At 36.6% G+C, this 27,672-nt stretch overlaps 1 protein-coding gene across 9 annotated transcripts; it reads left to right on the top strand.

Moving 5' to 3' along the window:
- Positions 1–27,235, top strand: dcaf6 (ddb1 and cul4 associated factor 6). Of its 9 annotated transcripts, none has more exons than XM_079617708.1 (21): positions 28–497; positions 4,164–4,225; positions 6,368–6,460; positions 6,988–7,173; positions 7,284–7,397; positions 9,076–9,211; positions 9,528–9,739; positions 13,274–13,367; positions 15,608–15,733; positions 15,912–16,289; positions 17,269–17,451; positions 18,967–19,026; positions 21,000–21,228; positions 22,397–22,503; positions 22,593–22,887; positions 23,066–23,107; positions 24,244–24,382; positions 24,543–24,699; positions 24,804–24,892; positions 25,158–25,263; positions 26,101–27,235. In XM_079617708.1, exons 1-21 carry the CDS (start codon positions 410–412, stop codon positions 26,157–26,159), a joined length of 2,955 nt encoding a protein of 984 aa, XP_079473834.1. In that variant the 5' UTR covers positions 28–409; the 3' UTR covers positions 26,160–27,235. The 9 variants fall into 9 exon arrangements, with proteins under 9 accessions (XP_079473841.1, XP_079473840.1, XP_079473839.1 ...); XM_079617707.1 differs by having other exon boundaries at positions 77–497; positions 22,593–22,911; XM_079617711.1 differs by lacking the exon at positions 17,269–17,451.
- Positions 27,236–27,672: the final 437 nt, after the last annotated feature.

Below are 27,672 nucleotides of genomic sequence, written 5' to 3'. Positions count from 1 at the left end.
CGGCGTAACTCTGCGCACACTTGACGCACTCGAGAGCGAGCCGCTCATTACAGTCAACATACTGCGCCTCTCTCCCTTCATTGGCTTTGGGCTCGAGTTGGATTTGACGTACGAGAGCAGCAGAGGCTAAAGCGGATAGCCAAACAAGAAGCACAATATTTTTACTACACCTTAAAGCAATCATGGACGTAGTGTCGGAAACGGATCGCCGCGGGGGTGTCGATATCGAGGAGTAATATTCTCTCATTCATCCAGTATCAGTTGTCGATGAACTTATATGACCGACTATTAGGCTTTGTGCAGGGAAACAATAATAATCAAACGACACGGAAGGAAGACAAACACAGAGAAAAGCGTCTGCTCTCCCCTTTTCATCCATGCATGTCTCAACGTTAGAGGTTTAAACAACATGTCCTGCTCTGGCAACCTCATTTGGGATGTAAGAAAACGCACCATTGGATGCACAGATCCATTTGCGGTCAGGACAAAATATTTAGGTAAGAAACTACGACCAGTATGTATGACACACTTAAAAATCAGACTTGTTTACGAAGACCTTTTTAGGTGACAGCTGTCATTTGAGCTTGCACACAGGACAGGGACTGGTTAAAGATCATCTGACCTGTTACTCTGATGCTGATCTGTTTTCAGAACGGCATAATGGAATCGTACCAGTGTTACCGGTTACATTTTGGTTAAGAATAGAAATAAAAATGAAATGTCAAACTGATTGGTCTGGAAAGAGCTGTCTTAGATTGTCAGATTTAATGGGAAGTACTTGTATTTTGGCTACAATTTTCTTCTTCCTTTTTTCCTTTTTAATTTGACCAATTTAAATTATGCATATCTCACAATTGCATATTATTTCAAAAATGAAATAGACCCCACAGGAAATGTTACACATGTTGTTATTATTGTTTAATGGTATCAATGATACACAAGTCCTTTGTTTCAAAAGGTTGTTTATGTTCCAAAATATCAAAGAAAACATTTATGTATATATGATTTGTTTTCAAAACCCGCTCTAACAATTAAGAGCAATATCATTTAAGAAGCATAAGGATCTATGTGTCATGATTCATGAGATATTATTAGGTTTCTGTTTTTACTTTTTTATGCATGCAAATTTGCGTCATTGACTGTCAGTCTTTATGTTATTGAAGGGAATCATAGTGTGAAGAGGTTGTTATAATCCATCAAAACATGCAAAACACAACACTGCCACTGATTTGTTTTATTTTTTGATCTGTTATGTTTTTAATAACTTTAGACAGGTTTCTTTTTTTACATTGGCAAACTTGTTCCACGACTAACAAGCGCCTTTAATTTTTTACACAAAACATGCATTGTTGTTTTGATTTTCAGGTAGAGATTGATATGGCTTGCAGATATATTTTATTTATTGCCATAAATAGTTTAGCTCTTATTTATTTTTAGAAGTGTTACAAAATCTGGATTGAATTTTTTTTCCAAAAAAGTTCATAGTTCACACAAAAATTTAAATTATGTAATTTACTCAACCTCTCATTATTGTTTTTTCCTTTTGTAAAACACAAAATTAGTTAAATCATGGATTGTCCATGCTGTACTTTTCCATACAATGAAAGTGGAGAGGTACAGAGGCTGTTAACATCCAAAATGACACACACACACAAAACAGCAACATAAAAAGTACCACAACCCTAGTCCATGATATGATGTTTGCACTATATTAGTCTTGTAAAGCCATATTATCGCCTTGTGTAAGGGTTAGGGTTTGAAACAGATCACAAATGTTTAAATTCACAATCATATTTTGATTCAGTATTACCCTGTCACTGTGCCTCCATAAACTGAATATGTATTATAGGAATAGGAATTGTGCTCATGGCTTGACAGTGAAGAGAATCTGACATTATCTGACCTCTAAAAGTCATTTTCACTCAAATCAGGCAAAACAATATTTTACTTCACTGGTGAATAATATGTAGCTCTGTTGTGTAGTCAGACAGCCCTCTGCAACATTACACTTGAGCTGAGAGACCTGAGAGAAGTGTCAGCCAGTCTTGGCAGACTTCAAAGCACACTTATGTAATAGAATCCACCTGGTCTGACCCAAATATGTATTTTAAACAAGACCAGTTCAGCTCATTTCTTCTCTGTACCCTAAAAATTGGATGCTGAATTCTGTTTGGTTAATGACTTGCTCCAATATGTTCAGTGTTTTGTGTCTGCGAGCTGTTTTGCTCTGGATCTCACATTCAGATAGTGATGATAGCATATCATTCAGAGTGTGCCAAATTTAGCTCGGCTCTTGTTCATATTATGAAACCTGCCAGCGCTAACCGTTAGAAACAAAGATCAGCCAAAAATACAGCAGAGTATCTGTTTTATGCATTTGTGAATGGAGTGAGAGTAGATTTACATCCCTACAAATGTTCTCAAATTCTAGTCTACAAATCCCAACCCAGTCCAAAATGCTGAGATTTTGCGTTTTATAAGTGAATGCCAGCTTTTGCTTTATTTTGGCATGTGTGATCTGCCAGTATAGAGGTTGTACTATCAATGCATAGAGCAATGTCATATCAGGCTGTTGCTCTTCTCCAGGCTTGCACCATTGAAAATGGTTGGCCTAAGTTTGCCTCTTGCTATTTGTAGCTCCTTATTACACAGGCTGAAAATACAGCCATGGAAAGATCTGTCATTTACCAACCACACGCAGTTATCTGCTTGTCAGGAATACAACATAAATGTTTCTTAATGCAAGAAGTGCCAGGTGTGGCTTGCTATTGTCGTTGTAGTGCACCAGCATTGTTGGGTCTAAACTACAGTATTTGCATGTCAAATAAATCTGAGGTATTTTATAAGAGATTAGACAAACAAAAACAAAACAACATCCACAAACCTGAAATGACCACATCAGTGTATGACAGGATGTTTTCCGTCTTTGGACAGCGACTCAGCAAATACAGGAGGTAACGTAATAGTGTTTTGGCATTTCTCCAAAGCAGTGAAGATATATCAGCAGTCATTAACAATCATTCCAGCCTCCTCAGGCACATAATATCGTTTTATACACACTCCAGCTTTGATTTACAACATAATGCGCTTTCAACCTTAGATTAGTGTGCATGTTATTCATAAAAATAATTCATATTCTAATCCTTTGTTTCACCTGTACTCAAGTCTCCATTTGTGTCTGATGCTCTTGCTCTCCAGCAGTCTTTTTTTGTTGATTAATTTTTTTCCTTGACATAGTAAATAGCCTCTGGTTGTCTAATCTCAGTTTAAGAGTAAATGGGACTTATCCTGATCTTGTTTAAACTGAAAGTTGTCATTTTGGCAATAGTGGCTGAGTTCCAACTTCCAACCAAAAACTTTAAACACTGTGGTGCTATCAACACTGTGGATCAACTTGCACTACTACCATTCAGGCTGCATTTATTTGATCAAATATACAGTAAAAACAAATATTGTGACATAATATTGTCATTTTATAAATAGAATTTAAAATGTAATTTAATCTTGTTATTGCCCAGACGAAACAGTCATTACTCTAGTCTTCAGTGTCACATGATCCTTCAGAAATCATGCTGAATTGCTCCTCAAGAAACATTTCTTATTATTATCGGTGTTAAAAACAGTTGTACAGCTTTTTTTGTGGAAACTGATACATCTTTTTTCAGAATTCATTGATGAATGGACAATTCAAAAGAACAGCATTTTTTTTTGTAACAATATAAAGGCCTTTATTGTCTCATTCTTGATATATTCATTTCTTTAAAAATTCTGACGATGGGACGAAACCTAATAATAATAATAATAATAATTTGTTACATTTATATAGCGCTTTTTCTGAGACCTCAAAGCGCTTTTTTTACATGGAAAAATCTCCTCAACCACCACCAATGTGCAGCATCCACTTGGATGATGCGACGGCAGCCATATTGCACCAGAACCTGTTTGGAAACAGTCAATTGTGCAATTAAATTTGGTGCTGCTAGTAGCACAGAGATTACAGCGGGGCTCAATTAAATGTGTATTTAATGTGGGACTCATCAGTTGTATGTCCTTGTGAAATGTGAATAGCCTACTCTCTTGTGTGGTTTAACAGACAATGCAAATGACTGAGTTTGTAAGTGAAAAGAGATGCCACAATAAAATGTGTTTTTTTTTTTCTGTAGGGAGAAAAGAGTTTGTGCAACGACTGAAGCTTGAAGCCGTTCTCAGTGTGCACGATGGATGTGTAAGTCACTAAACCCTTTGTTTCACCTGTACTCAAGTCTCCATTTGTGTCTGATGCTCTTGCCCTCCAGCAGTCTTTTTTTTTGTTGATTAATTTTTTCCCTTGACAAATGTGCCTGTAGGAGAATGTGTCTGTCTGGGTTATTTTGTCTCATGGGAATGAATCGTTGTGCTTGTATTGAGTGCTAGTGTTGTGTGTGTGTCTCTTTCTACCCACTTATCTGTGGCTCCTGTTCTTTATCTGTCAGTGATTTAAACTCAAAAGCTGATTGGCGCCAGACAGCCACCGGGGACGTCATTTTGTCAATGTTTCTTTACTGCTGGGACATGGACTCTATTTTAATTTCAAGTCTAGCAAATGACAAACAGTCTAATATAACCGTTAACAGGCTTAAAAAAACTTGCAGTACCGAGCTGGCGCGAGTTTTCAATTTGTTTGTATCAGTGAAAAGGATTCTGTATTTTACTACAGTACTGTGAGGATTTGAGGCCTGAACATGGGCAGGGACCGTTTAATATGGTCTACCAAGGATTGTTCACAATAAGCAGATATAATACATCACATTTGTAAAACCCCTACTGCTAGATGTCATAACTACACCATTTGGCTGCAATGAGCATCTTTCTCAATTGACAGCCATTTAAAAAAACAAAACAATTGTATTCTGACGAAATACACTACCATTTAAAAAGTTGGGGTTCAGAATTATTATTATTTTTAAAGAAATTGATACTGATATTGAGCAAAGATGCTCTGAATCGATCAAAAGTGACTGTAAAGACATGTACAGTGTTACAAAATATTTATCTTTTTAAATAAATGCTGTTCTTTAAAACGTTAAAATTAAACGTTTCTTGAGCCTCAAATCAGCATATTAGAATGATTTCTGAAGGATCATGTGACAAGACTGGAGTAATAATGCTGAAAATTCAGCTTGGCCATCACAGGAATAAATACGTATTAAAATAAAAAACTTTTATATAAGCAAACCTTTATAAAAGCATAATTCATTAAATGAATGAATGAATGAATGAACGAGGTAATATGTAATGTGTAATAGGGTTGCAAGTAACAATATATAATGATAATAGTTATCTAGTCTATCTCTCTCTTTGTTGGGGCTAAATATTTCTCATAAATTAAATAAAGGTATGTGTTTGACCATAAACTGCCTATCATACATATCTATTTCTCTCCCTAAAAAGAACATAGAATGTGTGTCTCTTTTTTTGTTTTATAAAAGCTATCCCTATTTGTGATAATGATTGACAGATTCAGTTTATACACAGTTTGTTTATTCCATTTGATTAGATGGCCTTTCTCTATGGCCTTCCTTTTAAACTGTGTCAGCTGGTGAATTAAACCAGGACAAATGCACACTGTGCATTTTTAACTTCAAGAAGAGATAGATGTCTTTTATCACCTGACTTTGGGGTAACGTTTCAGGTTCTGTTCCAGTGTTGCCTCATTATAAAGCAGACTCCCCGCATTCCCTAATGACACAGTTCAGACTGCTTTCAACACTTGTTGTTAACATGCAATGCATCTTACTAAATCTAACACAATCTAATTCCATCTCCCCACTACACAAAGCAGAGCAGTGGAGTGAAAAGCGGAAGAGCAGAATGAGGGATAAATGCTTAATCCCTCCCAATGATGTTATTTTTGAAAGGCAGAGGTCAAAGGAAATGGACCCTGTGTGATGATGTTTGAGCTGCTCTAGAAAGGGGAGGAAAAGAGCGTATCAACCTTGAGTTAATGAAATATTGATTGCTTTCTCTTAAAGGCACAGGCAGCACACTCTACCTCAGCTCTAAAATGTTAAAGCAGGAATTTATGTGATGGTCAGTGGAGCTCAGTTAATGATGTCGTCAAATAGAAACTTTGTGGAACACAAAAGAATAATTCTTCAAAATTGTGTTCCAACAAAGAAATGATATGGGTTTTTGTGTCAGTGATGATATGGGTTTTTGTGTCAGTGATGACAGAATTTTTATTTATGGTGAAATATTTATTTGAAAGAAAATGATGGAGACTATGCTAAATAATGGCACAGTTTATGGAACAGAAGAAATTAGCTTTTCTTTTTTAGGGCGATCAATGTTGGTGTTCATATCAGCTGGTTTTCGTGTTTCTTTAAAGGTTAACACCATATCCTGGAATGAAACAGGAGAATACATCTTATCAGGTTCCGACGACACTAACTTGGTTATCACAAACCCTTACAACAGAAAGGTAAGTTAAAGTCAAAACTGCTACAAATAAAACAGCATTTCACTTTTGTTATGCATGCTACTGTATGCATTTTATTATAATAATGGATTATTTTGAATCGCTGGCGTACAATCAGTACCATATTTGTTATCAGACTTTTTTGATTTATCGGTATCAGTCGATATTGGATAAGATTTCCTCTATTTTAGACCTTTTAGACCTTTACCTTTGCCATCATCCAATGCTCACTTAAAGTTGAGTTATTTTAATGATTGTTTTTTTTTTAAATTTATTTAGATAAAACACTATTTGGATAAAATTGTACAACACAGAATATAGAGTTTTTAATATCAGCCATTTATTAGTTATTGGCCATAACATGAAAATTATTATCTGTATTTGTATCAGCCAGAATTTTCTAAACAATCTAGAAAGGTTGTTGTGTTGAATGCTGATCATTTTAAAATATCAAAGCTTTATTGTGCTAAACCGTGGCGTATTTGTTGACATTTTTGTTCCATTTAAAATCGTTGTCCTTTTTCCTTTAGGTCAAGACGACTATTCGTTCTGGACATCGGGCCAACATCTTCAGCGCAAAGTTCATGCCCCACACTAACGATCAACAGATTGTGTCCTGCTCAGGAGACGGCATCATTTTCTACACGCACACAGAAAAGAGCCAAGAAATCAACAGACAGTGCCAGTTCACATGCCACTATGGCACTGCTTATGAGGTACAGGTGTTAGAGGAAATAAAATCCTCAGTGTCTTTGTTTGTAGTCAATGTGTGGTGAGGTGGAGGTTGATGTCTCTCATATTTCTTACTTTCTGTTTCTGTCTAAAGATAATGACGGTGCCAAATGACCCCTATACCTTCTTGTCCTGTGGAGAAGATGGTACAGTGAGGTGGTTTGACTTGCGGATGAAGACGAGCTGCACAAAGGAGGACTGTAAAGACGTAAGAATGCTTTGAACATGTTGTAGAAGCATACATCACCAAATATACCCAAAGGCTTAGCAAGTTTCTTCCTAGTAGTGCTCTGGGGAGGGACTGCTGTACTGATCTGAGATCAGGCTCCCCCCTCCCACATCCCTCAATGTCACCATTCCCGCTGGTGAATAACACTGATGCAGCGCTGCATGCACCTCTGATATATTTCTGAGTAAGCAGCCTGCAACCTCGATTTCTCAACCCACAGAGTGTGTGCTGGGAGGACGGTATTGGCCTAAAGGCATGATTGCTTTCTGTTGCTATCAGAAGAAGGCATTTGTTTGTAAGACAGAGACAACACTCTGCTTGTGTTCTGCCAGTAGTAGGACTTCAGCTGTCAAATACATTTAATATACAGTACATGTGAACTGGGATTTGAACCAATGAGATTCTTTTTTTGTGGGCGGGACTATATTGTATGCTTAAAAGGTGTGCTTGTTCTATAATAATGAAATAAGGAATAAATGGTAAAATAAATGCCATACGGTTCGGTATTTTGTTATCTAATGCCATCATCTGTGAAGATATTGCAAGGTGTCCTAGAGAACCTAGAAGTTTTTTTTTTCTTATATTTTTCAATATTGGAGTTAGAAATCCCCACTGTTCTGATTTTTTAAATAATACTTTTTGGGCAACTGCATATACTTGCTGTGTACTGCTACTGCTATACTCTACCGTTCAATTTTTTTTTTTAATTAATACATTTATTCAGCAAGGATGCATTACATTTATTTGCTTTTATTCATTTTGCAGACGCTTTTGTCCAAAGCGACTTAAATGAGGAATACAGCAAGCGATTCATCGTAAAGAGGCAAACAAACACAAAAAGTGCTCAAAATACAAAGTTTCAGACATTGCTTGGATAAAGTATCATAAGCTGGAATATGGAGGGATTCAAGGAAAGTGAAAGCATAGATTTTTTTTATGATGATGAGGTTAAGTGCTTAAAAAATTACATTGATCAAAATTAACATTTACAATGTTACAAAAGATTTATACAATGTTACAAAAAATTAAACTTATTTAATTTTAATTTAATAAATAAAAATAACAGCAAAAAATAAATGCTCTTATTTTGAACTTTCTATTACCGTAATCAAAGGTTTATTAATCAAAATTAATTAAAGAAAGGTTCCTGAATTTTTTTTTATCACAGGTTCAACCATTTTTAACATTGATAATAATAAGAAATGTTTCTTAAACACCAAATCAGCATATTAGAATCAAATGTTTCTGAAGTGATACTTAAGACTGGAGTAATGAAGGTTGAAAATTCAGCTTTGCCATCACAGTAATTAATTACATTTTTAAATATATTAAAATTAAAAATTATTTTAACACATTATTACTGTTTTTACTGTATTTTTGATCAAGTAAATGCAGCCTTGGTGTGCATAAGAGACTTGTTTTAAAAACAATAAAAAAAACATTATTGGTTATATTCAAAATGATACTCTGTCAATCTAAAAACAAAAAAAGCCCTATTTGCCCTTTGTGTTTATTCACTAATGTTTATTTAAAGATTTCCTGATAACCCGTGCTGTGGTTTTCAAATGTTACATCCCACATATTTATTTTCTGTTTGTCTATTTTACGTCATTCCCCACTTTCTCTCTCTCTCTCTCTCTCTGCTGTCCCTTATCAGGACATTTTGATTAATTGCCGGAGAGCCGCTACCTCAATATCCATTTGCCCCCTAGTCCCCTACTATCTTGCTGTGGGCTGTTCAGATAGCTCCGTGAGGATCTACGACAGAAGAATGCTGGGAACAAGAGCTACGGGTGAGAAATGGTTCATGTTCATCTTTTCAGCCTTTCTTTAAATCATGTTTAGAGAGGAACAAATACCTACCACATGATTTCACAATCTTTTATGTTTAGCATTAGCAGCCAGATATGGATCTGTGACTTATACCAAAACGAGAGGTCTTGAACTCTCAGAACTCGTTTGAGAAGGATAGCTTATATTTTTAAGTTCTCCTAAAGATTACTTCACATTCTCTGAATCAGCAAAAAGTTCCTACTTTAAGCTTGAAACAAGCCCAGTGTTTTAAATGTTTCATCATGTTGTCCTATAAATGTTTTTCTGTTTCGCTAGGCAACTACATGGGCAGAGGGACGACCGGCATGTGTGTGCGTTTTGTCCCAGACCACCTGTCCACCAAATCCTGTCGCGTCACCTCTCTCTGTTACAGTGAAGATGGACAAGAAGTGCTGGTCAGTTACTCCTCTGACTACATCTACCTGTTTGATCCCAAAGATGACCAGGCCAGAGAGCTCAAGGGCCCTTCTGAAGAGCGGCGAGAGGAGGTAAGCTGATATCAGCAGGATGTTCTTTGGCCATTTTCACACTAGAGCTTATGGTGTCCACCTGAGGTCATTTGTTTTAGAAAAGAGTTAATTGACTAAATTTGAAAAACATCGACAGATAATTCAAAATGCTTTACATCATTTTAGAAAGATACAAATTAAAGTATTTTGTCTGTTGCGTTTCCCTAGTTCATAAAATGTCCCTTAGTACGGGATGCTAATAGGGATTAGAAGTGAAGAAAAGTAGGAGTTTAAAGCACCCTGTGAAAATGGGCAGAGAGAAAGATGTGAGTGAGAATTTGTGGAAAGAAACGATAGATTCCAAGTGCTGACTAGTGGAATAATTTATGGAAAATATTTAAATCGGATAAGAAGATCACAAGAACAGAGTGTCTCTTGTGTTTTTCACATTGTGAGAGCAGAACAAAAAGGAAATACTCAAAACCCCACAACACAGAGCTTGATTAGACTGAAATATATCTTTTGCCACAGAAGTTCTTGTGATATTAGTCACATTAAAAATACCAGGCATTTCAGTATTTAACAGTGACATGGTTAACTTGTGGTCTGTTATACAATGATTTAAAGTCACCATGAAATCCAAATTGACAGTTTTTATATTTTCTATGAAATATTGCAGTATGCAGTAGCAAACCACAACGATCCATTAATCTAATCAATTCCTGATTGGCAAAAATCAACATATCATCTTGTTCAAGAAGCCATTTAATTCGGATATACATCACAAAAGGGGAGAAAAGACTATCTCACCTTACATTTCGTGCCGATTTGAAACTAAACTTTTCCAATCAAATGTTTTCAAATTAATAAATTAAATTTAAGCAAGCGTGAACCAGTAGGGCTTTCTGTGCACATTGTGAACGAGCCCAATACGATTTTAAAGTGAACTGTATTAGGATGTGAACGCATGAGACCCCTACACCCTCTTCTTAACTTTAAAGCATTCAGACTATATATTATGTAATCAAATAGCAACCTTTCGCGTTTTATTAATCGCACAAGATCAAATCGCACTTTCGATTTTAATTCCATGAGATTTGAAGCCGTAATGGAAATGGAGCCAGACATCTGAAAGTCAAGAGCGACTGGTCTGGGGGCAAGTGTGTGCAGTTACTGTTCTTGCCCAAGGCAAAAACTAAATAAAGGACTTTTGAAGTTCTCTGCGCTCTTGTCTCATGTACTCTGTGTAATCCTCAGCAGTATTGTGCTTCAGTGATGCAGTTTGAAATTAGTTTTTTAGAGAAGTGTCAGAGAGGATGGATCAAAAGACGTTGCTGCTTTGCTTTAGGATGTGGATCACTGCTTGCTACACTTCTGAGGGACATTCCCCTGTTAAGACTAATTGTGGCCAGGGAATGTAAAAATTATATAGGGATCTTTATATATTAAAAACCATATTAATGGTTTATTTGATTTATTCTGCAAGTGAAATTGTACAGTTTTTGTGGCCATTCCTTTATCTTATGTGTAAAAATGTTTGAGGAAATAAATTACTGAGTGCACCTTTAAGGGAATCAAATAGCAAAGAAAGTTAGACAGGCTTTGTCCATAATACCATGTACTAACCAGGCTTGATGCAACACATTTCCAGCAACAAGTAATTTCTCTGTCACAATGTGTCGATTTTTCGCAACCAGAAAAGACAATAGCAGCCAATCAGCCAGAAGCATGACGTGCCCCTGGATTAAAAAACAAACAAACAAAACATTTTCTCTTATGCTCACCGAGGCTACATTTATCAATAGTAAAATAAAACCAGTAATATTGTGAAATATTATTACAATTTAAAATAACTGCTTTTTATTTTAATATAATTGAAAAGGTAATTTATTCCTGTGATTGAACGCTGAATTTTCAGCAGCCATTTCTCCCGTCTTTAGTGACACATGATCCTTAGATCATTCTAATATGCTGATTTGTTAAAATAGAATAGAACATTAATAATTGCTTTACTATTACTTAATGAAGTCTCTTTGATCTAAACTGCCAGTCTACAGACTTGTGTTGTGTTGGGATAGTAGTGAAATGTGCTGGGTCACCGCTCTGGTCCCTTCAGCTGTCGTACGGTGTGATCAGCTGTGTCCGGATCCCCCGCGATCACATTCCTTTCCAAATAGAGGTGCAGAAACACGCAGAGCTCCACTGCCGAGACAGAAATAGGCACCTAGTGCACAATGACTGCCAGCGAGAGTGAAGGAGCTTCTGTTGACTTCAATAAATCTTTGCTACAACAACAAGTTTTTAATCAATTGTTGTGTGATCAGTGAATGTGGAGCTGGTGCGGTGACAAATTGTTGAGGGCTGAGTATGGTTTACTTATGAATGGTGTCCAAACAGAAAGGAGGTTAACTGCTAATAAACTAGGTTAAATCAATCAAGTATTCAAATTTACATTTTAATAATGTTTATTTATAAATGGTCTTGTAACAGAGCCATTCTGCAAGTTTTACTCAAAATAAACAGCACTTTGCATTAGACCACAAGCACCTTGACAGTCTGCATGTGTCCTCTCCGGCCTCTTAACAAAGTAAAAAAAGAATAGCTCATTTTATCCCTTCATGTGAAGTGGGGAGAAGCTGCAGTGCTCATTATTATATTATTTTTAGAATGAACACATTGAACACATCTCTGATGTGCTCTGTTTAGTCTAATGTGGCTATGTTAGAGCTGGTGCTTGTCTTGTTAATACACCCGGACACCCAAAATAGAGTGTCCTGACTGACTGAGATGGTAAAAGTTTGAGTGAGGCACGTGGAAAGGTGGCCTCAATAGTTTATCCTATCACCATCTCAAGGTCTTTAACTTTTTCAGACCACAGACCCCTTGTTGGATTGGATACTGTGACACAATGCATTAAAGTTAGTGTTGAATTTTAAAGGGATAGATCACCCCAAAATAGAAATTCTGTCATTATTTACCTACTTTATTCTGTGTAACAAAGTTTTTTTTTATTATATTATTATGCCATACAATGAAAATCAATGATATCCAATGTTGTTTGGACTCCACTGACTTTCAAAATATTGTCTTTTAGTTTTGAAATATATGAATGTGATTGAATAATGACATAATCATTTTTAGTGTACTATCCCTTTTAGGGCTAAATGCATATGTATAGTATGGTATTAATGTATTTACAAACTTTATTATGCTTAAGCCATTAAAATAATCAATATTGATGTACAGAGTCATCACATGTTAATTGTACTACATTGTAATTGGTGAAACAAATAGACATTACTTTAACTTCTTATGTTGAGCTTTGCTCGAAGTGAACTTAATATTGTAATTGAAAACCATGATGATGTTCCGTTTCACTTTGTAGGGTTGGGCATCTAAACCCTCCTTTACCATTATTAGACTTGCCCTCATATAAATGTCTGTTGGTCATTATTCCTGCAAACGTGCCAGTCTAGATAAGTGATGTCAAGGCTTGGGGTAGAGAGTGTTATTTTTAGGGCGTCTGAGAGGTTTTGACTGTGATTGGCAGCTTGTTGATGTGTGTTCCCACAGCTGAGGCAGCCGCCGGTGAAGCGCTTGCGTCTGAGAGGGGACTGGTCAGACACTGGACCGCGCGCTCGGCCTGAGAGCGAGAGGGAGCGTGATGGTAAGATGAGAACACACAGACATGCCCTATCGATGTCACAAATTCTTAAGGCTGCATTTACACTTGGCATTAACATGCGATCACCGTGATCCAAACAAGCAGATCTGATCATCAGCCAATCAGCACGTTTACATTTGTCCACATCTGTATCTGAAGAACTGATTGGATTTCTGTTACTTGCACAATATTTAAATTAGGTCTGTAATAGGCCTTTGTCATGGAGCATAACATTTTCGGTTTATTTACAATTTTCGCTTTTATCAATGGCAGTGCCCATATACAGTAGTACATGATTTTTGTGATTTGTTCATATACAATCAATCTGAAATTGGGTACTTAATCTACCAATTTCCCAACATTAATGTTGTATGATGAAACAAAGAAAAATGTTATTCCGACGCATGTTATTCCATGATCGAAAGGAGAACGAGCAAGTATTTATATAAACTACTTTACAAATATTTCCAAAGTTGATTATTCAAAAATAACTGGGTTGATCATATTAAACATATGAGTCATATTCGAGTCACATCCGGGTTTAAGTGCTAAGATTGTAGTGTGCAATGCATATATTGTAGACAGAAATTAGATATTATTTATAACAAACATGGTGAAACAATAAACACATATAACATTAAAATCACGACTGAATACACCGGCAGTGCTGACGATGACCTCATTCAGATAATGTTGCACAATTCAAATAAAAGATGACACAGATGATATCATGTAAGTGTAAATAACCAGTTTTAAATTATTGTTGAGTTCAAATACATTTCATTTCTTGTCAAAATAGCGTCCAGCCATTATTTTCCAACAGCCTTAAGAGAGAGTGGGCAGGGATTTATATGACGTCGAATTGTGAATGATAGATTGTGTTTACATTACACTGAGATCCGATCACAACCTCGACTACCTCTGGACCAGGACACACTGATCCGATAAAATTCCGATCAGAAACGCACTTACACTTGTCTTTTCAATGTGTATGTGGACCACGTCCGGATACAGGTCGCATGTTAATGCCAAGTGTAAACGCAGCCGTACGGATGGTACATATACATGGGCAAATAAACACAGAGGGCTCTGTTAACAGACAGATCTTCAGATGTGAGTGTTCTTATATCAGAAATCACTAATCGTTGATTGATTTTAATTGACGTCATATTTTTCAGCTATTGAGGTGAACATGACTTTTTTTACTTTTGCCATCTAAGGGTTGGGAATTTGAGCTAGCAAGGGATTTAGCAAGAGTTGAAGTATTATATTTCTTCTTGTAAGTCATCCCTCATCATATTTCACACCTATAAGCCCCTTGCTCATGGCTTTTTGCGGTGCTTTGTAGTTAAGCATTGTAAATTACACCACCGTAATCACCAAATAAACAGTTATTTGGGTTTAGGTTTATCAAAATATCAAAGTTAACTAATATTTTTATTTCAGTTTTATCTTTTGTTTTATTAGTTATACAACATCTGTCAGTCCAAAATGTAATAAAGCAGCATATTTTTATATGAGAATGAGCACTCCCTAGTCACAGCCGCACCACATCAATAATGAAGTTTATAAAACCTGATAAGTGTAACCAGTCCCGCCTAGCATTTAATACCTATAAGCTTCATGCTCATGGCTTTTTGTAGCACTTTGTTGTAAAACACTTTAAATTACACCACTGTAATCACCAAAAAGGTTAGGTTTATTTCAAAATATAAATTTCTAAATATCATAGTTAATCCAAAATCTTATTATTGTGTTATTATTATTTTATAAAATTTTTCGAAAAGTTCAAACGTTAAAGCCTTGAAGCCTCAAGACCATCTTTCGTTGCTGAAGAATGTATCAGAGTAGAAACTCTGCTATTCCTGGTTTACCACAACTCATTTGCACATCCACTTCATCTCCAGCTGTCTCTTCTATGAACAGAACTGTTATCCGCACTGGCATTCTCCTCCATTATTTTTAACAATCTGAAGCCCTCAGTGTCTCTCAATACATGTTTAATCTCTCTCAGTACCTCCGACTATGAATATCAACAACACTCAGTCCGTCTAAGGGGAGCTTGTTAGCTTTTAACAGGGTTTTAGTCCAAAGACTGCTTCACTTCACTACTTCCCGGTGTATTGCAGCGAGCTCTTGAAGCGAACAGCAGGCTTCCAGTGCTTCTGCTTTCTGTGAGTGGAAAGATTTGAGGTTCTGATCTGGTTTGATATTGATTATGAAGAGATATGTTGTCTTTGCAGGAGAGCAGAGTCCAAATGTATCGCTCATGCAGAGGATGTCGGACATGTTGTCACGCTGGTTCGAAGAGGCCAGCGAGGCCCAGAGCAGCAGAGCACGTCCTCAAACTCGACCCAGGGGTATAACAGGTCAGGTCCACAATCCATTGAGCTCTATGGAGACAATTTCAACTTTGAACTATTTGTTAATTAACATCATCCATTGAATGGTGCGTTGAATCATGCGCCACAGAAAAGGGTGTAAAGTCTGTAATTAAATGTCCTCTACTTAAAAAGTTAAGCTCGAGGTTTAATGATTTGGCTTCAGGTACAGCAGCTCGACCAGAAGGGACGTTTGCCACCTCGGAGACGCACACTCAGGCACAGGAGCCTGCTGTGGTGTCGGCTGAAAGAGTGATGGAGGTGGAGACGCCTGCCACTGATGCTGTACTCGCACCTGCTGCTCCTACTGCGCCTGCAGAGCCTCTCCCCAAGTCTGTCTCCTCCTCTTCCTCCTCAGGCTCCTCCTCCACGGTGACAGCTCCTCCCCCATCTAGCTCCTCCTCCATGGAGAGCGGTGCATCCTCCTCTCTCCTCTCCTCCCCAGACACAGAGCAGAAGAGCCAGGATGAGGTCACGCCCACTCCCTCGGCCACACCCACTCCTTCAGCCACACCCACTCCTTCTAGAGAGGCAGCTTTATCTGGTAAGATGACACAATTGACAAAACAGTCACGTATCTTTTAGATTGCATTTACATGTTATGAGACCATTGCCATTTAAAGTATTTATTATGGTTGTATTCAGTTATATATTTACATTCTCTACAGCTATTAAAATATTCCTCTATACATATTAATCAGCAAGCATACACTATGCCATTGAAAAGTGACATTAAAACATTTACAATGTTACTAAATATGTCTATTTCAATTAAATTCTGTTCTTTTGAACTTTCTATCCATGGAATTCTGAAAAATTATTTTACTGTATTTTTGGTCATATAAATGCAGTCTTGGTGAGAATGAGGCCTCTTTCAAAAACTTTCAAAAATTTACAGACCCCAAACTTTTTTTTTTTAAACTGTATTGTATATTGTTTTATGTTCATTTCTTTTAATGGTTTGGGGAGGGAATGCAGTCATTGTATCTCTGCTCCATAAATATAATGTGGTTGTTATGAACTTTCTAATCAAATTCATCTCATTCAGTTTTTATAATGGGTCCATTTATCAGCTTTCATCCAACTCTATGCGCTTCCTTTTTTAAGGCCTTTGTGTTTACCGATTTATTGTCCTCAGGTGGGTCTTCTTTCTTGAACATTGAGTGCCGTTAGGGCCTGGATCAACAATCAATCCCACAAACAGAAGCAGAATGAAACATGTAGATGTCATTTGCCTTCTTTTATTTATGGAATGATAAATCCTTCTTATTTGCTCATGGTGTCATTGCAGGCATTTTTATGTGTACGTTTCCTTTAGAACAAGAGTTTAAAGCACTTTTTTTTAGCGGCGGGTGATGAAACCCTGCAGTCATTTCTGTCATCACTCGGCCTACAGCTTCAATCTTTAATTTGCACTTTTACCCATCATTCCTCCTTATCTATGATTTGCCTCTCTTCTTTCCCCCCTTCCCATCAATTTCCCCATCCTGCCCTTCTCTCTCCCTCTGACCACACATTGTCAGAATATGGTCCTCACCGGCTGCCGGTAAGTTTAGTGTGTAGACGTTTGCAGAGACTGCTTCTCTTGTCTGACCCCCCTGGACAGGGCAGACGCACAATCCCTTCTATACCCGTGACCTCCAGGCCAGGGAGCTCAGCCCACCCGGCTGCTGCCGCTGCTGCTTCTGACACAGGCCCTCCTGCAGGTTACCATCCCCTCCTAGCCCGCATCCCCGCTCTCCTTTAACCTCCTGACCCCTCTGGCTGCCTGTCTCATGGCTGTCCTGATTTGCTACTGCACCTCTGACTATCAAGTGTGTTCTTCTTCCTCTGCCACACTGACGCGCACACATCTAACGTTTGATCATTCACACTTACATTCATCAACAGCAGAGCTCTGTTTCAAAACCTAGTGACATCTTAAAGCATCACAGATGCAAACCTAATGCAAAAGCAGCCCCTTAGTTTTTTATTAAGACATTTTTATTGTAATGTTACATACTCTAGTGTTCAAAAGTTTGGGTTTGGTTGGATTTCTTTGGCTTAGCAAGGCTGCACAAATTTAGTTAAAACTATAACATTGTGAAAAATTATTGCAATTTTCTATTTTAATATTTCCTGTGATGGCAAAGCTGAATTTTTCAGCAGCAGTTACTTCAGTCTTCAGTGTCACATGATCCTTCAGAAATCATTCAAATATGCTGATTTGCTGCTCAAGAAACATGTATTATTCATATTTTTTTCAGGATTCCTCGATTAATAGAAAGTTTAAATAAACAGCATGTATTTGAAATAGAAAGTTTTTGTGACATTATAAATGTTTTTTTTGTGTGACTTTTTTTTATCAATTTAATACATCTTTGCTGAATATTAGCAGCGTTTGTGTGGATAGTAGACAGTGAGGTCAGATGTCAAACATGTGTATGCCATCTGTTGATTAATTCATTTGGAATGCAACAACACAAATATATATAGAGAGTTGGTTGGTGCTGTTTGGCATTTTTTTCTCTCCGATTTAAACTTTCAACACTGATACACATTAATCTTGTTCTTTTCAAACGTTCCCTTGTTCTTCTGCCCTTTGTAGAAAAATATGAAATGGTTTGAGGCAAACTGAACATATCTGATTTCTTTGAAGCCAGGCACTTAAGGAATAGTTAATTTTATTTGATAGCCCTAGTGTGCGCCATGTATTTTGGGGCATAAAGTATTGCGCTATTAGCTTAACAACATCCTGACATCACATCATTCACAAACCTATAACAAAAATGAATGACTTGTGGTTGCTTTGTTGCTGCAAGTCACTGTCAGTGTGAACGTAGGTCTGGCATCTGAATGAACTTTTCTGTCACCGTCATCCTCAACCCCTGAACTACGGATTGCTGTATGACTTATTCTGCTTGGAAGTGAATACTGCATTAAAGAAGCCTGTGCATCAGTTTGTTCTTTATAAACTGTGCTCCTTTATTTGCTGACCTCCTGAATGTTTTTTTTTAGGAACAGCCTACCCAATCTTTAACCCCTGGCTTTGTGTCTTTAACTCCGAATTAAGCCTTTTAGACTCATCTTTATAGAGTTTGTGGCTTTTGAGTTTGCTGTGGGAAGGTTTTTCATCCTACCTGTGCTGGAGTGTGTTTCCTGAGGATTTAGGGCTGCACTTTTATGTTTGTACCGGCTCTGTTGTTGTTTCAGTTTTTCAGTACGTCTTATTTTTGTTTCAGATTCTCCCTCATCTGTGGTAAACAAACAGCTCGGATCCATGACTCTGGATGAGGAGCAGGGTGCGTCCTTTCCTCTTTTTCCTTCCCTTTTCCTGATTTTCTTTCACTCCCTTGCGCCTGAGCTCTGCGCTTCTGTGATTGGAGCTGTCTTTGTCCTCAGTCATCTTAAGAAGACTCTTTCAGTGAACAGAGAAACTTCAGAAAGATACAGAGGCTTTCTGTGAAGCATCATCAGTTATTGGACATACGCTTAAGTCAATAATTCTCACAACTGTACCACTTTTTCTCCCCTTCTTTGGGGCCAAGTTCATATAAACCTCATCTTTCAAATAATGTCCTGTAGACAGGCACACATGATTTTTGTTTCTCATTCTTTAGTTAATGAGTTGACCCTCCGCGAGACTGATGTGGGCTTGCAACATCAGAATTTATCTTAAAGGAGTCGTATCATGAGAATTGTATTTTTGTGCTATAATTTTTATAATTATTCCAGAATTCCAGAACTTCCTTTCCAGTTCAAAATAGTATTTATTGAAACTAAGCTAGAAAAAAGGACAATTTCATATTAACAATATTAACAAATAACTTTCCACATTTACACTACCATTCAAAAGTTTGGAGTCGATACGTTTTTTAGTTTTTGAAAAGTCTCTTATGCTCACCAAGGTTGCATTTATTTGATTAACATTACTGTAAAAACATTAATATTGTGAAATACTATATATTTCTGTGATGGCAATGCTGCATTTTTAGCATTATTACTCCAGTCTTAAGTGTTACATGATCCTTCAGAAATCGTTCTAATATGCTGATTTGGTGCTTAAAAAAAAAATATATTATTATCAATGTTGAAAACAGTTGTGCAGCTTAATGTTTTTGTGGAAATCAGAATTATTTGATGAATAGAAAGTTCAAAAGAACAGTATTTATTTGAAATAGATATCTTTTGTAACATTATAAATGTATTTACTGTCACTTTTGATCAATTGAATATATCCTTGCTGAATAAAAGTGTTAATTTCTTTTAAAAACACACACATATATATATATATATATACACACAAACTTTTAAACGGTAGTGTACATGTCAACAACACCCATGCAATGGTGAAGTAATAAGGAGGGAGATAAGACAAATACTGTCCAGACTTTCAGTTCTTGCATTTTTTGTTGATGTTTTTCAATTCTAATATTTTAAACGATGTTTGTTTATGGTCCATTTATAAATGAAAAAAAATAATTAATTAAACGAAACAAAAATTAAAGTATGATATGACTCCTTTAAAATGATCTTGCTATTCTGCTTTGGAATATGGAATGTTTCCTAGGAACTGTGGAAACACAGATTTTGGAAATAGTTCCTCTTTATGGCAGTCCTCTTTACTCCATACAGGTGTCTGCACATATTCCCCTTCAGAACAAGCTGTTCAAAGAAAGCTTAAACTCCTTTGATTACTTTCACTTTCTTTGCACTAAATCTCTTTGCTTTGAGTTAACTGCTTGCAGTTGTTGAACTTTAACAAACTCTAATCTAACTCTTTAGAGCATGAAGTCTATGTATGCAGTTCACTTTTCCACCACATATATTGTTTATATGTGTACTACAGTTTTGCAGCAAAGACAATTCCCTTTTTTATTTAAATTTTGAGACTATGCTAGGCACTAGGGTTGCCACGATACAAAGCAAAATGAAAGTGATGTTACAATCCTTTTTTTTAAACCATAAACATTCATGTAAATATTAACAAATAAAAAAAAACTAATATTTCTTAATGAATTCTGAGCATCTAAAACTACCACATGTGTTTGTACTGAATTGAGGTGTTTCTCAACTATTATAAGTATTATTTTATTTTTATTTTAGTATCAACTTTGTACCACCGCAGTGGTACGTTTCACAACTGTACTAGGCACGACAATCACAAAAAAATATTTCAGAACCGCAGCATCATTAGCTGTAATTATGACGAATGTAATGTTCCTAAGGAAAGTTCAGTTTTACATCCCTCGTGTTTCCTCTGTCTTCTTTCCAGGAGGTGCAGAAGCAGCAGGACATGTAATCGGTGATCAGAGTGCAAGTATCAGTGAAGCTTCCCGAGAGACTACAGAAACAGTGCCATCCACATCAGCGCCTTCACTTGGCACTAGCAGCACTCCTCCAGGGCCTGGCCGGACAGGCACGGCAGAACCGGTCCTTAGTCTGCACTACAGCACTGAAGGCACCACCACTAGCACCATCAAACTGGACTTCACTGATGAGTGGTGAGTGGCCAGAGAATCAGCCTTGACCACTGCACACAAATCACTCACACAAGGCTCGCTGTCAAATGCCTAGTTTGCACATGGTAGCCGATGTATGATCTATGTATACCGACCGCCATATCTCGAATAAAAAAAATAGTGTACCAAAAATAATGCCAAGATATGTCTTTGTTGCGTTGTTCAAACAGCAAACATACTGTGCAACTTGTGCGATCCGATTCACAAGCAAAAAATTACTCTGAGGAACTGGTTCTTTTATGAATCACTCATAAAGGCTCACAAATTCACAATATATTACTTTGAATCAGTCTGATAAATCCTTCACTGAGTCTGCAAGAGCGGTTACTGAATCAACATGTGACTCACCTACATTACTGTCGTTACTTTCATTCAACTTAAAACGAAGCGTTACCTACGCACAAGTCGTTACTTTCATTAAACCTAAAACGAAGCGTTGTGTACTTGCATACATTTGTATCTGTTCTTGCATTCTCTGAGAATTGAATGTGTTTTTATTGTTAACTAAAATTAAAACTAATAAAATCATGTTTTTGTCAGTTGAAATAAAGCTGAAATAAATAAAACATAAATTAGATGAAAATCCTTAAAAAAAAAAATAATAATAATAATGTCTTGGCAACTAAGTGAAATAAAATAGGTTGAATTACTAAAACTAAAAAGAAAAATAGATTAGAATAAAATAGAAATATTTATATTGTTAATTTAAAAAAGTTTTTTGTTAATTGAAAAATATCTGAAAAATAAACAAATTTTAGATGAAAAAAATAAACTTAAAATAAGTTAAAGTATTAAAATTACTAAAACTGAAATAAATTAAATTAAAGATAAATAGAAATATAAAAAAACAAATCGAAATTTAAAAAAGCATATTACAAAATTACTAAAATTTTGGAATAAAATATCATTCAAAAAGTTAATTAATACTATAGTATATTAATAATACTTGGTGACTTAAGTTTTCTCAAGCCAGCCAGACTTCAAATATATGCATATAAAACAAGTTCACAAAGACCCATTCTTACGAATTGCAAATGTCTGTCTGAAATTATCCTTGGCTTCCTCCTTTTGTTTATTTTGAGTGTGTCATTTTTAAGAATAGCTTTTTGTAAGAAACAGATGACTAACTTTTGTCGGCATCTGCGTACAGGAGCAGCCCAGCGTCCAGTGCCAAGGGCAGCTGTGGAGGACACAAGCCTGTGGAGGTGCGTGAGAGCCAGACCAAAGAGGAGTCCACGGGGCAAACCTCAGTGCAGAGTGAGTCAACAACCACATGCCTATTGCTACAGAAGTTGTGTAGGTTGTGTGGCTTATTTTTGTGGATTATCTCAACTTCACTTAACCAGGGTCAAGCCCACCCTCAGAGAATCAACCCACACCCGATGGGGCGCAAACTGCAGACGGTGGCAATGAAAAGCCCTCCATCAGCTCTCAAAACAGCACGCCACCGGCGGCACCACTAGAGGGCCTGTCTACTGAAGACACAGCTCGTCCCTCGGAGGAGCTCCAGGCTGCTGGTTCGGAGGACTGCAGGAGGAGCGAGACCGCAGGAACGGGCGGTCAGGGTTCGACTCAACCCTCCCGAAATAATCAGGACTCTGATGACAGTGACGACGACCCCATCCTTATCCCTTCTGCCAGGTACAGAGGAGGTCAGGGACAGAGGTATGGACTCTCGTCATGTCAAGATGTATAATGATGCAAATCCTCACGATGTGTAGGCAAATGTTACGACAGGCGGGAAGTCCCATAAAATATGAGCATGTTTGTGTTAAACAGTGTTTATCTTTTGGTAGTAAAATTCTACTCTTCTCATTAGATTTAATTTCAGAGGATCAGCTGTAGGTGATAGGATGATAAGGTACTGTGATGTTTCATAGACAGCCACTAATATTATCTAATTGCAAGGAGTGCTGATTTGATTTACTTTTCATTAACCTGACATTTATATTGTGTGGCTGTGTAAAATGTTATTCACTATAATAATGTATGTAATGCAAATTTCCTATTAACTTTATTTCTGCCTGAGACTGTACAAAATGTGTGAGCAATGACCCTTTGGTTAGTTACTAACCTAGCAAATTAATTTCATGCATGAATTTACAAGTTACCTTGGGTATAATTGTTTGGAGTTCAAAAACTGTATTCAGATTTCCACAAAAACTAGCAAAAAATTATACCAAGGCTTCATTTATTTGATCAAAAACACTAATATTGTGAAATATGAGTCAAATTTAAAATAACTGTGTTAATTTATTTTAAAATGTAATTTATTCCTGTGATGGCAAAGCTGAATTTTCACCATCCATTACTCCAGTCTTCAGTGTCACATGATCCTTCAAAAATATTTTTTTTTATATTCTGAGTGAGTTGTTGCTCAAGAAACATTTCTTATTGTTAAAAACCAGTTGTGCTGCAAGTTCAATGGTAGTGTATGTTTTCCAGTTTCCATGCTTTCACAGCTCTCTACTAAAAGTTGATATGACTTCAAAAATGTTCTTAAAGAGACATTAACCTAAATACAAAGTCACACTGTATATCCATTGAAAACACATTTGTAGTAAGTGAAATATCAACAAAACAATTAATAATATTAACATACACATAGTTTAATACTGTGTTATTATTATTAGATCACGGGTCAATGATAAAACGGGCCATAGTCTTGCATTAAAGGACAGATTTGAGCTATTTCTAGTGACCAGGATATAGAAAAAACTCTTGAGGACCGACCCAGAACCGCCCACAACCCCCTAGCATCGTGTCGAGTTTTGCACGGTCATGCGACACTTATATTTTCTGCATAAAATGTAGAAATCAATTCAGATAAAATATTGTCTGTCTAGTTCAATGCTGTAAGATGTATCGAAACTGTTCAAGCTTGTGAAAATTTGACCATCCTGGACTAATATTGCATTGAGATGCTGTTGAGTTGTAGTGTGTTTTAAAGTTTTTGTGCATTTCATGAGCAATATTCTATGTGCTCCACTTTTATAGACGCTCCGCCGCGGCCCGCATCCAGGAGCTGTTCCGCAGGAGAAAAGAAAGACGTGAGATGGAGGAGAGTGAGACTCAGAACATCAGCAGACCCTCTGTCAAGATGATGTATAAGGGCCACCGCAACTCCAGGACCATGGTACGCTGGCAGTGTATTAGAGTCTGTTCACAGTCTGCTGCGTATTGAACACAAAAGCAACTTGCTTTTACTTCATTGTTAGTTCTAGTACATAAACAATCATGTTTTGTAAAGAACCATTCACATAAATTTGGCTTTATTGACCCGGCTGTGCATGTAGATTAAGGAGTCGTGTTTCTGGGGGAATAACTTTGTGATGAGCGGCTCGGATTGTGGCCACATCTTCATCTGGGACAGACACACAGGGGAGCACCTGATGCTGCTGGAGGCCGACAACCATGTGGTCAACTGCTTGCAGCCTCACCCTTTTGACCCCAGTGAGCAAAAAAAAAAAAAAAAAAAACTAAAAACAATAGATTGAGCAAGCATTAAAGGCTTTATTTTAGATGATTTGGATCTCATACATTTTTTTTTTTTGCAGTTCTTGCTTCATCTGGAATTGACTATGATATTAAGCTGTGGTCGCCTTTAGAACAGTCACCGTCATTTAACAGAGTCCTCGCTGATGAGGTATGGACAATGTTTTCTGTTTGAATAAAGTTATGTTTTTTGATGTGCATGCAGTAACACAGGCCTGCTGTTTGCTTTGAGAAGTAATTAAAATCCCCACTAGAGGGCACCAGAGCTCTTAGCACTGTGTTTGTCTAAGGAACTGTATCTGATTTACAGGCAGGGAAATCTATTAAATAGAGGGTTTTAAAGGCAGTTTTATTTGTATATATCTGCCCGTTTATATAAATCTACTTATGGATTTAAATCTGTTTCTGTGTTGTAGGTGATTGCTCGTAATGAGTTAATGCTGGAAGAGACGAGAAACACCATCACCGTCCCTGCTTCCTTCATGCTCCGAATGCTGGCGTCATTAAATCACATCAGAACAGGTAAACTTTTCCTGTTCCTTTTTGAATATCTCTTGATTTGATCTGTCACATTCACATATATTCATGTAGCAGATTTGTAGTGAGGTCTAAAAGCCATAAACCACATTGAAAATTCGGAGAGAGAAGAATGAAATAAAAATATGTTAATGACCAAACATTCGCAAGACATATATGATTCTGCACTATTTCTAGGTCTCTAATCAAAAATGTACTCTACTGTTCAAGAGTTTGGAGATGGTAGGATTTTTAAATGTTTTTGAAAAAGAAGTCTCTAATGCTCACCAAGGCTGCATTTATTTGATAAAAAATACAGTAAAACATTGTGAAATATTATTACAATTTGAAGTAACTATTTCTGTTTTAATTTATTTTAAAACGTAATTTATTCCTGTGATGGAAAAATTTCAGCATTATTACTCTAGTCTTCAGCCTTTTTTTCTATCAATGTAAAAGTCTTTACTTACACTTTTGATCAATTTAATGCATCCCTGCTGAATAAAAGTATTTCAAAAAATCGTTCTGACCTCAAATTTTTGAATGGTATTGTATATTTTTCACATTGATCATGCGATTTCCAGCTTCCATTGAAGCATAAGATGCTCTTTGAATCATTCTCAAATCAAGCTGGAAAACATAATCATATTTACACAAACCTGTGGAGTTCTTGAGTTCTGCTGTAATTAAAGCTAAAGTATTTTTTGTCTAATTATCTTTAAAAGAAGTCTTATTTATCAATGATTTTTACAACTCCAGTGTTTGTCAGTGGATACTTGTACCACCTTGAACTGGTGTCTAACTGACTGACCCATTCTTCCTCTCCCCCTCTTTTTCCCTCAGACCGTGTGGAGGGTGACCGTTCGGAAGGCTCTGGGCAAGAGAACGAGGATGAACAGTAGCCCTCCTGCTAAAAGTGAATGGTTTTTTGCTACAGTGCACTTGAGCATTTGAGATTTGTACAAGTTACAAAATAGAGTATTTCCTTATTAGTTCAGTTTTTGGCATTGTTATTTTTTAATGAGACTTTTCTTACTAATTACTCTATATGAGAGTAAACTGCGTCTGGGGAGTTCATGCAAATAAGATGTGTAAGAAATCAAAAGACGGGACTAGACGGCTGGTGCTTGAGAGTATTTAAGTGCAATATTAATTTGTTAAATCAAACGGTTGAGCTTTGAACGGTGTTAAGTGTGAAATCTTATTGTAGCCTCAAATGAAGAACTCGGATGTTTGTATACCACGAATTATGCATGTCAAACATGAGTTTGCTGAAAACATGTTCTCTTAGTCTCTAACAATGTTGTGTATAAAAATGGCTCTTTTTTTTTTGTCATTACTAAATCTTGCGTTACACAGACATCTTCTACCTAAACCCAATTACAGGTACTACTTGCAATATTTCAGTATCCAAAACAGGAACTATACATTGTTACACTGCGGAATGTTTATGAAAGTTTATTAAAATGAGAACCATTTTTGACTCGGCCTATACATACAACCCACTGCTGTTTAGCCAAATGGTTCTAGCATTAGTTAGCAGGTCGTGTTCCTCTCTCCTAACAGCACAGATGGCCTTTTGTTGTGGCAGCTGTTGGCTTGAGCATTCTGCTAAGTGACTAGCGATCATTGGGTGAAGCGACGATGAATGATCCAGCGTGCCATTCTATGCTAACCTCATTCAGCACTGTAAGGAATGCAAGCCATCTTTTTAAATGTTTGTCTACAGATTTTCAGATTAAGTTCCAGTTCCTTTTCAAACAATGTTCCAGAGAATAGTTTAAATATTAAATGTGTTGTGATTTTAAACAAAACATGACTGAAAGCTTGAGTACGCATAAAGAATTTAATAACACAGTGCCACCATTGACAAAAAAAGCCTATTTATATTGGTATATGCAGTTGTGGTCAGAATTATTGGCACCCCTGGTAATCAAAGATGGCTGTACAAATAAATTTGCATTATCCTTTGATCTTTCATTAATTTATTTATTTTTTGCAAAAATCTAACCTTTCATTGAAGTAAAAGAAATTGAACGTGGTGTGAAAATCACATTATGAAAAAACAAACAAAAAAAACAGCCACAAATATTGGCATCCCTACAATTTTTATGAGTAGAATATCTCTGAAGCATATTCCCATTTATATTCACTTTTTGTTTTGCACACCAGGGTGACTAAAAAACACAAAGACCAAATTCCATTAATCATCCATCATAATGAGTAAAACCAAAGAATATAGTTCTGATGTGCAGCAAAAAGTCAGATTGTGCAGATTGTTGTGATTAACCAAATAGAAAGTGGCTGTAATAAAATAGCTAAATCATTAAAAAATTCCCATTTCCACCATCAGGGCAATAATTAAGAAGTTCCAATCAACTAAACATATTACGAATCTGCCTGGAAAAGTACGTG

Source organism: Phoxinus phoxinus (assembly GCF_949152265.1).
Source record: "Phoxinus phoxinus genome assembly, chromosome: 7".
In the NCBI taxonomy this organism is placed as follows: domain Eukaryota; kingdom Metazoa; phylum Chordata; class Actinopteri; order Cypriniformes; family Leuciscidae; genus Phoxinus; species Phoxinus phoxinus.
Note: the sequence above shows the minus strand (reverse complement) of the source record. Positions and strands in the feature narration are given on the sequence as shown.